Source organism: Balaenoptera musculus, chromosome 10 (assembly GCF_009873245.2).
Source record: "Balaenoptera musculus isolate JJ_BM4_2016_0621 chromosome 10, mBalMus1.pri.v3, whole genome shotgun sequence".
Classification (NCBI taxonomy): domain Eukaryota; kingdom Metazoa; phylum Chordata; class Mammalia; order Artiodactyla; family Balaenopteridae; genus Balaenoptera; species Balaenoptera musculus.
In genome coordinates this window covers 3,057,222-3,070,945 of record NC_045794.1, presented here as the reverse complement: position 1 = coordinate 3,070,945, position 13,724 = coordinate 3,057,222, and the positions used below count along the sequence as shown (strand labels likewise).

The window sequence follows — 13,724 nt, the reverse complement described above, 5'->3', positions numbered from 1 at the left end:
CATGACCACCTCCATCCCCAACCCGAGGCCTGGGAGCCAGCTGGCCCTGCTTTTCTGCCCCCACCTCGAAGCAGCTCCTGTTATGAGCCCTATTCCCCACCTGCCTCACCTGAAAGGCAGCCAGGGTCCGAGGGACTGGTGAGCCCTCCCAGGGAGAGGTAAGGGCCTGTGTCTCCACCCAGGAAGCATCACCATAGCAACCCCAGCAGCAAACAATGCTGCCAAGAAGGTCTTCCCTACAAAGCTGCTGCTCCTGCAGGGAAGCCCAGAAAAATGGCCAGCAACCTGCAGAGATCACCCAGAGGGCAGAGTGACCCATCCCGCGTCAGAGAACCTCTCCTGAAGGTAGGGGGCGGGGCCGCATCTCTGCAGCTACCTTTCTGTACCACACTGGGTGAGGGGCTGTCCCCAGCCCCACCCCCTGCCTGCCCCCTGCCCGCCCCAGGCTGGGCCATGCTTTCTCCCGGGCAGCAGAGCTCCAGGCGCGTGAACCCTTGTCCTATGACCCTGTGAACACGGAGCTCAGGGCAGAGGAGAGGAAATGTCTGGTTATGACATCCAGACCCACCCCTGGGGTGTGCGTGTAGACATGACTTAGGGGACTGGGCCCAAGGAACAGGTGAGTTTTGGGGATCAGAAAAGTCCTAGGGGCAGGTGGGAAGCAGAGGCATTTTGGAGGAGCCTAGTGTCCTGAGTGGCACAGCCTGAGTGCCAGCTTTGCTGCCCTCACTCTGTGCCGTGGGCAAGTTATTCACCCTCACGTGCCTTGCTTCTTGCATCTCTGAGATGCAACAAGAACACTTACTCGCAAGGTGTGAGGGTTAAATGAGATGAGGATAAGTATTTCGCAAAGTGTCAAGTATATATCATCTGCCACCGTTTATTTCGGGGGGGTGGCAGGGCGCCAGAAAGGAAAGGAACCCACATCTGGATGCTTCCTACATGTGATTGTATCTTAATGAGACCTGAGGGAAACGCACCAACGACAGAGAAGCGGGGGACGGGAGGAGCCTGGGCAGAAAAGCACTGGCCCCGTTCCCTGGAGAATGGTTTCCCTTCTACACTCTGCTTGGAAGGGGCGTTTTCCCTCACACTACCTCAGCCCAATGTGCCTGGAGAAGAGCACCAGGATGGGGAGGATGGGTGAAGGCAGAGTGACGAGAGGGAAAATGTCAGTTGAGGAAAGAGGCTGGGAAAACAAAACCTGATAGATGCACAGAGAACAGTCTATGAGGATGCGTGCAAATCATACCAAGCGGCCACGCGCTCTGGGCAGGAACCGAGAAAACGTCCCCCGCCCCCCGCACCCCGCACCCCGGCCACCCGGCCCTGACGAGAATCCGGGTCTGGAAGCCGCTGGCAGCTTGTCCTCTCCAGCGGAGGAGAGGCAGAGCGCTCCCAGGCTCCCTTGTCTCTCCCTAGATGGTCCACGCCCACGAGACCCTCCCGACGCCCCGCACGTGGGCTCAACGCGAGTTCTTCCTCCCCAGGGAGTCCTCGGAGCTGCCCGGCTTCACCCGGCAAGCCTACCACCAGCTGGCCCTGAAGCTGCCACCCTGCACGGAAGTGAAGGCCAAGGTGCGTCATCGACTGGCCTGCCCTGGGAAGGATGCGGCCCAGCACACCTGGGGCTTCCACACGTGGCTGCATGTGGGACATCTGCCGGCCGCCTTCCCCTCCAGGCCTGACAGGCCCTATGACAGCAACGTCTGGCGCTGGTTGACGGATTCCAGGGCCCACCACCGCCCCCTGGCAGAGCCCCCCGTGCCCCCTCCATCCTGGATGGGTCAAAACAGCTTTCTGACCTTCATCTCCTGTACTCCTCTCTTTCTGGACGCAAATAGGAGGCACCAGGTGATTCTCAGGACAGTGAAGGAACTGAGAGAGGTGGGGAAGCTCAAGCTGAGGAGTGAAGTCAAGGGCACCCCTGCTCGATGCCAACGGCAACGTCCTGCCCCCGAAGAACTTCAAGAAGTAAGAGGAGCTGCCTCCTCGGGGAGCCCACCCAACCCACCTGTGTCCAGGGGACCCCTCCCCCTTTCCGATTCCTCTTTCTGACGTCTTACCGTCCCTCCTCTGGTCACCTGAAAACTCAACTCTGTCCAAACGTAGCTGGAGGGACCGGGTGGAGGCCAGGGAATGACAGCCAGGGGAGGGGCTTGATTACTTAACGAAAATGTAGGGGAGACAGCTGTGTATTGATACTTGATGCCTGCCAGGCCCCAGGGATACAGAGAAATGTCATTCAGTCCCTGCCCTCAAGGAGCTTCTGAAAGGCAGGTATCGACACACACGCACATGGAAAGACAGCTCTCAACACCAGCCCACGCGTGCCAAGTGCCCAAAGCGTGAGACAGACAACAGGTGTTGTGAGGACGTCAATTATTAATAGAAAGAGCCGAGAGCCCGAGGCAGAAGCTTGGATTAAACTCCAGACTGTGTCACTTTGGCAAATTGCTGAGTTCTTGCAGACTCAGTTCCGCGGATGCTGAAAGTTGGGCGGGGAGGTGGGGAGTGGTAAATGCCGTGCCCACCTCACTGCGTGAAGATAAAGCGGGTGAATGGATACATAAAATCACCGTACCAAACACAGACGTTATTACGGACATTCAGAAGAGGGAGGGGTGGGTGTCGTCTGGAGCACCGCCCCAGGAAGGCTTCGTGAGGCCGGCCAGAGGGGTAGAGGCTGGGAGGGGAGGAAGGCTTTGGAAGCGTCGAGAGGAGGGGTGGCTGGTGTGAGCAGAGGCAGGAGTGTGGAGGGACTCTCCCTCCCTGCCCGTCGCGGGCACGCCCGGGGGCGTCTCCACTCCACTGCCCTCTAGGCTCTGGGCACGGGTGGCAGGAAAGAGGGAGAGGGATACAAAGCGTGTCTCAAACTCCAATCCCATTGACAGAAGCCCCAAGGGACTGGAGTGGGAGGCTGCGGAGGTGTTTAATCTTTAAAAGAAAAAGCCAACAGTTGGTGATTTTGAGAGACGATTACTAGGACCTTGACTTCTCTCTGCTGTCTCGCAACGCTGACCACTGACGGCTACTCCGTACTAACTCTGGACACACGGGCGTGGGGAAGACTCAGATCGCTGCTCAAACACCTCACAGCCAAATGGTTCTAATCACTTTACTATATTCCTTACTCCTCCCACTACTCCCTGAATAGAAACTACTATTATCAACCCCCTTTTACAGATGGGGCATCTGAAACACAGAGAGGTCAAGTATCTTGCCCAAGTTTGCACAGCTAGTAAGGGCAGAGCTGGGATTTGAACCCAGGGAGCACAGCTCCAGGGCTTCATTCTTAACCACCACGCTCCACCTCCCCTCCTGTCTGACCCAAGAATCAGACAAGTTCACAGCCAACGTAATGTCCTGTAAAGGTAGCGGGAGAGAAATACAGTATCACCCACAGAAAGCTCGGCACGGTGCTCGGTGCACAGGAAATATGTGTGTAGGGTGGCAGAAGCAGCCAGGCCCTGGGAGTCGAACAGAACTAGGCTGGAATCTACCATCACAAGCCTGCGACACAACTTCAACATTCTTAAATTCCTTGAGCTTCACTTGCCCCAGGTGTGTATTGGAGATGCACCTGGTACCTTTCGGGGTATGGTGTCTGGCAGGGAGAAGGGGCTCAATAAGTCATCTCTGTGCGAGAAGGGTCCTGGTTTCTCTGGCTTGCTGCTGTAGCCCGGCCCTGGAGCGGGAATAAAGGAGGAGGTGGCATGGGAGCTGGACCTTGAAGGGCATGTGAAGTTCACCAGGTGGCAGCAAGAGAGAGTGAGAGGGGAGGCCCGCCCAGTCTTGCGGCCCCTGCGGAGCAGCTCTGGAGGGGCTTCAGATGAACCCCGTCTAGGAAAGTGAGACAGCACATTCTGAGCAAGAGGACCAGACGAGGCTTCAAGACGCTCACGATCTTCTTGGGGAAGTAGGACATTTACATGCAAACCCCGCCTCCCTCCAGTCTGACAGTGCGTTAGAATCACCCGGCCCACTTTAGAAAAATGTTGAGGTTTGAGCCCCACCCGGGAGAGTCTAACTTGCTTGGCCTGGGGGAGAGCCCGGGCACCGGTGTTTCTAAAAAGCTCCCCAGGGTGATTCTAACATGCAGCCAAGCCTGCGAACCTCTGATGTAAACCAAAGTCAGCAGTTGCGAGGATACCTGCTGAGCCAGCGCGAAGCACGTTGAACGATTTGCCAATATTCAACTCTGTTGTGCAAAAAGTGGACTTCCCAGTGTTGAACCAAATACCGCAGGTCTGCAGAAGAGCGAGCCGTGACACCAGCGTCACAGGGCAGCAGGTCAGAGCGGGAAGGGCTCCTGGACTGCGTTTATAGAGAAGGTGGGGCTTGGAGGACAGCTAGAATCTGGATGATCCCCTTACAGACTACATGTGCGAAGGATGGAAGACTGACCAACCAGATAACATGATTTCACCAGCCTAACGCCAAAACGCACACACAGGGTGCAGGCCATTGGGCACAGGTCAGGAGCAAAGTGGAGACTCAAGGTAACGGCGGGAGCCGTCACCCCAGAGCACCATCTTGGGCCTGGGCCCGTGCTGCTGCGGACCCCTCGTGCCTCAGCTTTCGAAGTGCGGGGTGGGACAGAGACACGTGGCCTCAAGTGGAGGCAGGTAAAGCGCATGGGTCCACAGGGGGCTGGCCGGCTGGGGCGGAGAGTTGGGGGGGAGGGGCAGGGGGGAGTGGCCAGAGAGGGAGAAGCTGCAGGCGGGGCCCACCTCACCTCCCCTGGCCCCTGTCACATGCCATGTCGGTGACCTTCCCCATCTGGGCTTCCCTGGGCCTCTGCCCACTGCCTTCTTTGCCCACTTTTCTCAAGCTGTCAGCACCTGGGAATCAAACACCACCGGGGTTCCAGCCCTGGCGTAACCACTAACCAGCCGTGTGCCCTTTGGGAGGGTCCTTTTTCCCCTCAAGCTCTCAGCTTCCTCCTCTGCACAGCGGGAGCCACTAGGGCAAAAATAAGTGGAATAAATAAAAGAAACAAGTGACGCACCTGCAAAGTGCCTGGCACAGCGTCGGCCCTCCATACCTGCAGCTGTCAATCATTACCTGTAGAATAAAAGTAATAAACGGGTGGGACACGATTCAGCCTTATGGAGGAGTGAAGCACTGACACACGCAAAAATGTGGATGAACCTCGAAAACACGAGTGGAAGACGCCAGACACAAAAGGGTGCATATCGTACAATTGCATTTCTAGGAAAAGTCCAGAGGAGGCAAATCCCTAGAGACAGAAGGTGAATCGGTGGTGGCCAGGTGCTGGGGAGGGGGATGGGGGCTGAGTGCTTCATGGGTACAGGGTTTTCTCTTGAGGCGGATGGAAATATTTTGGAACTAGATAGAAGTGCTCCTTGTACAACATCATGAGTGAACAAAATGCCACTGGAGTATAAGTTAAGATGGTAAATGTTGGACTTCCCTGGCGGTCCAGCGGTTAAGACGCCATGCTTCCAATGCAGGGGATGCGGGTTCGATCCCTGGTCGGGCAACTAAGATCCCACGTGCTACAGGGCAACTAAGTCCGTGGGCCACAACTAGAGAGAAGCCTGCGCGCTGCAACGAAGGACCCCGCGTTGCCACAACTAAGACCCAACGCAGCCAAACATAAATAAAGAAATATTTTAAAAATGTAAAAAGATGGTAAATGTTATGTGAATTTCATCTCGATTAAAAATAATTATATAAATAGGGTATGTATAGAGAGTTTCCAAAATTCCTTCTAGTTCCAAATTTACAGTTCCACCATGGTCCTTCTCCTGGCCGCCTCTCCCCATGGTGGGGGGATGGGTGGGGAGGCCCACAGCCAAGGGAGGAAGGAGAGTCTCCCAAGCGCTCCAGGGGAGGGTGGGGCTCGGGGAACGGCCCATTCTCCCCGCTCTGGATCAGGAATGACGGTGGGAAGGAGGAGGTCCCTTGCCTCAGATCCTGGCATGTTAGAGCGGGGCAGGCTTCTGGGAAACAAGCGTTTGGATGGTAAACCGAGGCCCAAGGCCGAGGCGATTTGCTCCGGGCCACAAGGCCAGGTTGTCCTTGCCCTCCTGGTACAGCCAGGGCTCCGGGGCCTGTGCTGTCATCCTGCTTCTCAGACTACTTGCCCATCATGCCTGGGTTTTGTCACCTCCAGCAAGAGAAGCCCAGGGCACACTCAGAGGGTTAGTAGGAAGTTCTGGGGAGTGAGCCGGAGGAGAAAGCCTCCCACTCTCCAGCCCGGAGCTGGGAGGGAGGGTAGAGGGGTGAGCTGCGCTTCCACAGACGCCCGCCTTGCAGACCCAGACCCCCTCCCCCCGGCTGCCGGCCTCACGCGGGACTTCCACCCCCGCCTCCACCCTCCGGCTCTGCTCTCTGGATGGTGGCCTCCTTCCTGCTGGCAGCACTACCAGGGGCTCCCTTGTCCATCGCCAGCCAGAGATGCAGAAGCAGGATTCCTGGAATTCCTCAACTCCACCAGGCCATGGAGCTCCGGGGACAACAGCCTCCGTAGGTCCTCCTGGGCCTGGGGACTCTTCAAGGCAACCCTCAGCCCAGCCTGCCCGCAGCCATGGGCGTCACCCCACCCCACCCTCCCCCATCTGCTCAGATATGGAGTCCTCGGAAGCCTCTGTGGGGGGCTGGGGGGACCCCTGCAGCCTGGGCCCGCCTTCAGGACCTGCTCTCTCACCGCAGCTTTCTCAGGCAGATCCGAGAGCGAAGCAGGGCTGGAACCCGCTTGCCCCACACCTCGCACCCCTCCCCAGGGCACCCCGTGCTCTGCTGAATGCCGCCAGCTTCAGGACACAGTTGGTCCCAGCACAGAGGCTTCAGAGCCGCTTCTGGGTCCTCCCCTCCCCTCGCAGCCTCCCTCTCCCTCAGCCGGGCTCCAGCTGAGTGGGCAACTGAGAACAGGTCAGGTTGCTGAGCCACTAGGGCCTCAGGAAGGGCTGGGGCCCGTAAGGCTGGAAGCTGGGGGGCTGGGGGCCCCTGGGGGAGACGCAGGGCCAGCCAGTCATGACCTTCAGTCTCCACCTCACCCACCCGACTGCAAGCCCTGCCGCTGGGGACTTCCCTGGTGGTCCAGCAGTTAAGACGCTATGCTCCCAATGCAGGGGAGCCGGGTCTGATCCCTGGTGGGAGAACTAGATCCCGCATGCCGCAACTAAAGGCCCTCATGCCGCAACTAAAGATCCTGCATGCCGCAACCAAAGACCCGGCACAGCCAAATAAATAATATTAAGAAAGAAAGAAAGAAAGAAAGAAAGTCCCGCTGCTGCTCCGCGATGACAAGTCAGAGCACGATTCCCTGCCCAGGCCGCCCAGACCCACCTCTGGCCTCCCCGGGACGCGCTGGCCTTTTGTCTCCATCCCGCGCTGACCCACCTGCTCAAGCCCTTTGCCTCGTTGCGTCTCTTCCACCTCTGAGCTTCTGCTGGTCATGCTGTCCCCTGAGCCACATCACTTACTCTTTTCATTACACAATATACATAATTGCTGTTGCCGGTTTATCGTTATATTTAGTGGTTCCTGTGTCTCTTCACAGAGTTGCCCATCTCATGTTAGTCTCAAGCCAACACACTGTCTGTGGGTCCCAGGGCAGAACCTCCCAAAGGCCCACCTGGAAGACAAAGCTGCTGCATCCTGGCATTGTTCAAATTCCAAGGCAGAGTTTGGATGCGTGGCTTCCCCTAGGCCACCATGGTTTCCAGTGGATGGTCACTGAGCACTGACATGAGACAGCATGACAGGCTTCCTGGACAACAGTCAGTGGCTTCTTTAGGAGGAGTATCACTAGACACTGGTGCCAGGGGTGCCCAGCGCAGGCCCGGAGCTTAGGCCAGGAGGAACGGGAAACGGAGGTAAATGGAAGCAGGAAAGAAAGTCGCTAAACACAAGACGGGGGGAGAGAAATGCTGAGGCCAGAGGGAGGGCGAAGCAGGATCCCCCCTGGCACTCGACGTTCAGGATGTCTGGAAGGAGGTGGGCAGCTTTGCCAGATTCCCGAGGGCACTTGCAGGATCAAGATTTGGGTGCAGGGCCCAGGGGTGGGGGTGAGGGGGGCTGGCAAATGAGTCCCATGGGTACCAGGGAAAGGAGAGGAGTAGAAAGGGGTCTGGAGTGACCGCCTATGCCATCAGCCGGATCCTGGAAAAATCAGGTGGGCGCTCACCAAGCTGGTCTAGTGTCTCAACACCTGAGTTGTTGGTGGTAACAGCACGTTTCCTCTTGTGTCCTGGAGTCCTGCTGGACAATTCAGCCAACGAACTTTGTGTAAGAAGAGAGAGAAGGGAGCAAAAACAAGCAAACAAACAAACAAGACCCTGCCCTTATAAAGCCTAAGATCTGGTGGGAAGATGGACAAGTAAACAATTTTAAATAGTGTGAGAAGGAAGGTAAGAGATGCCTGACCCAGTTGTACTATGAGAGCAGAGGGGAGAGGCATCTAGGTCAGAGCCTGTGTGTGTATGTGTGTGTGCGTGCGTGTACACACGCTCACGCAAGAACATTCCTGTGTACGTGAATGTCAGCTCCCAGATAACAGCAGGCAGATACCCAGGGCTCGCTGTGTGTTGGGCAAGGGGTTGCGAGCTCTTCATGAACCAACCCACCTAATCCTCCCAACACAATGAGGCCCCACGTGCTCTCCATTTTAGAGACGAGTCAACTAAGGCCCCCAGAGCTCTTAACCAGTTTGCTGTTGGGCTTCTCATTCATACTTCACAGAGAGTCTGCAGATGACACGTTATTTCAGTTTTACAGATGAGAAAGTGGATTCCAAACGATTAAGCACTCCACCCAAAGTCACCCAGCTAGTAAGTGAGCTGGGAAACGTGACCAAGCTTGTCCGAATTCAACATCCCGTGCTTGGTCTGCTTTCATCAATAGAGACAAATGCTCCACCTTTCTGTGCCTTGGTGTTTAGTTTTGTTTTGTTTTTTGGTCACGCCGCACGGCTTACAGGATCTCCTTTCCCTGACCAGGGATTGAACCCGGGTTACGGCAGTGAAAGGCCGGAACCCTAACCACTAAGCCACCAGAGAACTCCCTGTGCCTTGGTTTTGCCACCCATGAAATAGGAGAAAAGCATCCTAGCCTCAAATGCAAAAAGTGGTCCTAGCCTGGCAGTCTTTGGAAGATCTACCTCTTTGGGGTGGAGGTAGGGTGAAAAATTTCAAAACTGACCCTGGCCTTCTGGGACCCTTGCTGGAGAATTCTGGAAAACAGCTTCATTCCTGTCTTGAGCAGATCTGACAAGGCCAGAGGGGAAAGTCTGAAATAGAGCCGGCTGGCCTCACCCTCTGTAGGGTCAAGGGTGCTGTTTGTCTAGCTCTGAATAACCCATTCTATGGGGAATATCCTGGGAATTTCCTTATGTGGCAGGGCTGGATGATTTCACTACATCAAGTGAACTCTCCTCCCTGTCCCTAATATCAGTGACAAGAAATGGCACTATTTCACTTTCTTCTTAAAAAGAAAATGTGAAAGAGATTTAAAGGCATGGAAGGTTATTACAAGGAAGGTGGGAACCAGTTCATCTCCATCTGTACTGAGGTTTGGAAAAGAGGGCAGGGATTTTGAATACAGCTATAGGGATTTAGATTAGACATAAAGAAGAACTTCCTGGTAAGGTGGAGGGATGCTGGAATAGATTATGCCAGGTTCCAGGGAGCAAGCTGTGGATCTATTCAGACCAGTGCTGTCCAAGAGAAATATAATGGAGTCATACATGCAACTTTAAATTTTATAGTTGCCATATTAAAAAAGTAAAAATAAACAGGAGATGTTAATTTTTATAACACATTTTCCCAAGAAAAAGAAAAAGGGACTTCCCTGGTGGTCCAGTGGTTAAGAAAGACTCTGCGCTCCCAATGCGGGGGGCATGGGTTCGATCCCTGGTCAGGGAGCTAAGATCCTGCATGTCACTGCCATACGGCATGGCCAAAACAAAAAACAAAAACAAAACAAGCAAAAAAACCAAACAAAACAAGAAGCACATTTTACTGAACCCAACAGATCCAAAATATTATCAATATAAATAATGTAATCAACATAAAAATAATTAATGAGATAGTTCACATTGCTTTTGGTATTGTTTTCAAAATCCAGTACGTATTTTACACCTATAGGATATCTCAGTTCAGACCGGCCACATTTCCATTGCTCAATAACCATGTGTGGCCAGTAGCCATGGCATCAGTCAGCACAAGCCTAGAATCACTAATGACTGACACCCCATGGCAGATATGAGATGTAGTCTGGTTTTACCTAAGGGCAGAAGGTTCTCCAGGAGACCTGAGGGCCTATGAGGGTGAAGGCCAAGAAAGCGGTATCTCCTGGAGCCCTCTCAGCCTTCCTCGTTGCTGGAAACACAAAGACCCATCGCCCTCTGACAGTTCCGAGAACCCACTCGGCAGGGCTCTGGGTTCCCTTTCAGTAGAGGAAACCCTGACCCCTCGGGTCTGTCAGATGCAGGGTTTGGTGACTTGTTAACCCCAGTGAGTTAACGCTGTCCGGGAGAGCAAGGAAAAGGGTTCCGTCCTGGGTGGGTGAGGAGCTCTGTTCTCTCCACGTCTTGCTGGTGTGAATGACTGGTCATGGGGTGGGGGGGAGCCAGGTCGGACAGAGGGGATGGAGATCTACCCCGTCTGGGGTGCAATGTGGGAACGTCAGCCCAGGCCCAGGCTAGCCCATCTTGCCCCCGTCCGCGGCATCTCCTCCAGGTACCAGCATGGCCCTCCCCCTCACCTTGTTCTCATCCTGCACGATGTCATCTGTCCCCCACCCCCACTGCTCTCCCCTGCTCTGTCCCCCAGCACTCAGCACTACCCAACATCATAAGTGGTCTAGAGTCTGCCTTCCTCTTTTGGATGTGAACTCCATGGGGGCAGGGGCTCCATCCGACTCCCCACTGTACCCCCAGGGCCTCGCTCAGTGCCTGACACACACAGTAGGGGCTCCAAAAATATTTTTTGACTGAGTGAAAGGAAAACGTGTTATAATTCAGAGGAGAACCAAAGCAGTGAGGGAGCCGTATCTCACACTTCCATTTTTTTCTCACAAAATTTCTGAGTTTGGTTCCATTCGCTTCAACATCGATGTGAACCGCAAGATGAAGTAAATGAGAAAAGTTACAGATATTTCCCAAGCGTCTCGGAAAGGAAAACCTCCAGTCCTTCTCCTCCTAAGAATCCAGATGGTTTAATCTTCCTGAATGCTGTCCTGGGGAGTTTTCTCCCTGCGTCTCATGATTAGAGCTCAGTGCAGTTATTCCTCGTGAACGAATCGGTTTGTTGGACTATACATCGGTTAGGTTAGAAAATGATGAGGGGAAGGAAGAGAGGTGAGTTATTGGCAAAGACACAGACAATCCAGCTGAGGACATAAATGGGCCACAAAACACTCCCCGGCATCCTGAGAAAGAAGAGCTCAGAGCTCTGTATTGCCAGAACATTCCCCACGCAAGAACTCCCCGCAACGTGGGGGAAAGCACAGATTTACAAAGGAAGAAGCCAAGGAACACAAAAAGCAAGAGTCTCCTTACCCCTGAGTGTGTGGGATGATGAGACAGCAAGTGAGACAATATTAGTTTGAGTCACAGACACAGGGACCAGCTGGGCCTCTTCTGCAGCTGCATTCCAGAGGATGGCATTTCCTGAGCACGACTGGTTCCCCGGCCTTGTCAAACCCACTGGAAAAGAGGTGATGCTGTCCCCAAGCTCACCCTATTCTACACCACAGGAGCACCTGCTCTCCCCTGGGATGGGGTCCACGTGCTGGGACACCCATCCAGGTGGTCAGCCCGGCCCGAGGCCACGTGGCTAAGTGCCCAAGAGTCGCCTCATTCTTGTTCACCGACAGCGGCACTCCTCCAGAGAGTGCATTAATAAAGGACTCTTGAAGATCTTGAAGACTTTTCAAACCTAAGGAATGGCTGGCTGAGAATAAGGCTGGAGGAGATGCCTTTCGGCATGGGGCCTGCCCGGCATCCTGGTACGCAGGGCACTGGCTGATCGGTCCACGCACGTGGTTAATCCTACTGAAACAACCAGGGAACCCAGTACATGGCAGTGGGTCCTCTTCGACCTCTATCCCAGGCAAATATGCGGGTAATAGGTGTCAAGGCACAGGGGTGGAAGGGAGCTGGAATATTCCACTGAAACTGACTCTAAAGGAAGCCAGGATCAGGGGGTGCTGAGCTCGGCAAGTGAAATCACACTAGTGTTTGGTGTTCAGTCCATGTTTACCGTCTACATCGTGCTCTCGCTTCGGCATAACGGAGACTGAGCAGGACTCGGGAGACAGAACCAGAGGCTTTGATGCCTAGCTCTGCCACCCGATACCTGAATCTGGGGCGAGTTTTCCAAGTCTTGGTGTATTCGCTTCCTGGGGCTGCTGTAATAAAGCACCACAACCTCGGCGGCTTAAAGAAGACAAATGTATTGTCTCACAGTTCCAGAAGCTGGAAGCCCAAGATCAAGGTGTGGGCAGGAATGGTTCCTTCTGAGGGCCGTGAGGCAGGATCTGTTCCAGGCCTCTCTCCCGGCTGCTGGTGGCTTGCTGGTGACCTCTGACCTTCCTTGTCTTGAGATGCACGGCCCTATCCTCAGCCTTCATGCTCACATGCCACTCTTCCTGCGTGCATCTCTCTCTGGGTCCAGATTTCCCCTTTTAATAGGGACACAGTCATACTGGAGTAGGGCTACCCTGATGACTTCATCTTACCTTGATTATCTCTGTAAAGACCCTATCTCCAAATAAGGTCACATTCTGAGGTCCTGGTGGTTGGGACGTTAACATATGAATTTGGGGGGAACACAACTGAACCCCTAACACTTAGCTAGTTTCCTCTTCTGTAAATGGGGATCATAATACAATTGCAGTGGTTGTAAAATGCCTCAAGAAGGCATGTGGTCCGCAGGAGGCCAGTGGACGTCTGCCTTGTCTGAATGTGCAGGCGCCTCCGAGCCTCCTGGATCAGACCGCGCCCCGGGGAGCAGGGCCCAGGTCAGGACTCACCCTGTGAGTGTCCAACACGTGTCAGCAGAACCGTGGCCAGTGCCTGCTGATGACGGTGAAGACGAAAGGCTGGAGAGAAAAATCTGATGGCAGACGTGCCAGGGCTATAAAAATCTGATACCAAGTGTTGGCGAGGACATGGAGCTGAGGAGCCCTGGACGCTGCTGGTGGAGCGCACGTTGGTACAAACACTTTGGAGGGCAAGTTGCGTTGAAAGGAAGAAGGTGCATATCTGATGCCCCAGCAATCCCACTCCTGGGTATACACTCTAGAGGAATGCTTACACGTGTGCCCCAGGAGGTGGGTGCAGAAATGTTCACAGCAGCATTGTCTGTAACAGCAAAGCATGAAAAATAACCTAAATTTCCTAAGTGTGTTGTATTCACTGGAGAACTACTATACTGCGTTAAAGTGAATTAACTAGAGCTACGCGTAGCTCACGGGTGAATCTCACTAATAAAATCTTGAGCAAAAAAGAGCAAATTGCAGAAGAATCTCTACAATGGGGCATGCAAAACGAAACGACACACTGCATAGAATACACACATATGTATGTGCATAAAGAGAGGTATGAGGGAATTCCCTGGTGGTCCAGTGGTTAGGACTCTGAACTCTCACTGCTGAGGGTGCGGGGTCCGTCCCTGGCTGGGGAACTGAAATCCCACAAGCCAAGCGGTGAGGCCAAAAAGAAAAAAAAAAGATGTGAGAAATACCAGATT

The 13,724-nt window shown here is 54.2% G+C and overlaps 1 protein-coding gene across 1 annotated transcript; it reads left to right on the top strand.

The window, feature by feature from the left end:
• The first annotated feature begins 273 nt into the window (after window positions 1-273).
• On the top strand, window positions 274-1,978 carry TEX52 (testis expressed 52). Its single transcript, XM_036867129.1, is given in 3 exon segments — window positions 274-345; window positions 1,423-1,914; window positions 1,916-1,978. Coding segments are annotated over 3 exon segments (627 nt in total).
• Window positions 1,979-13,724: the final 11,746 nt, after the last annotated feature.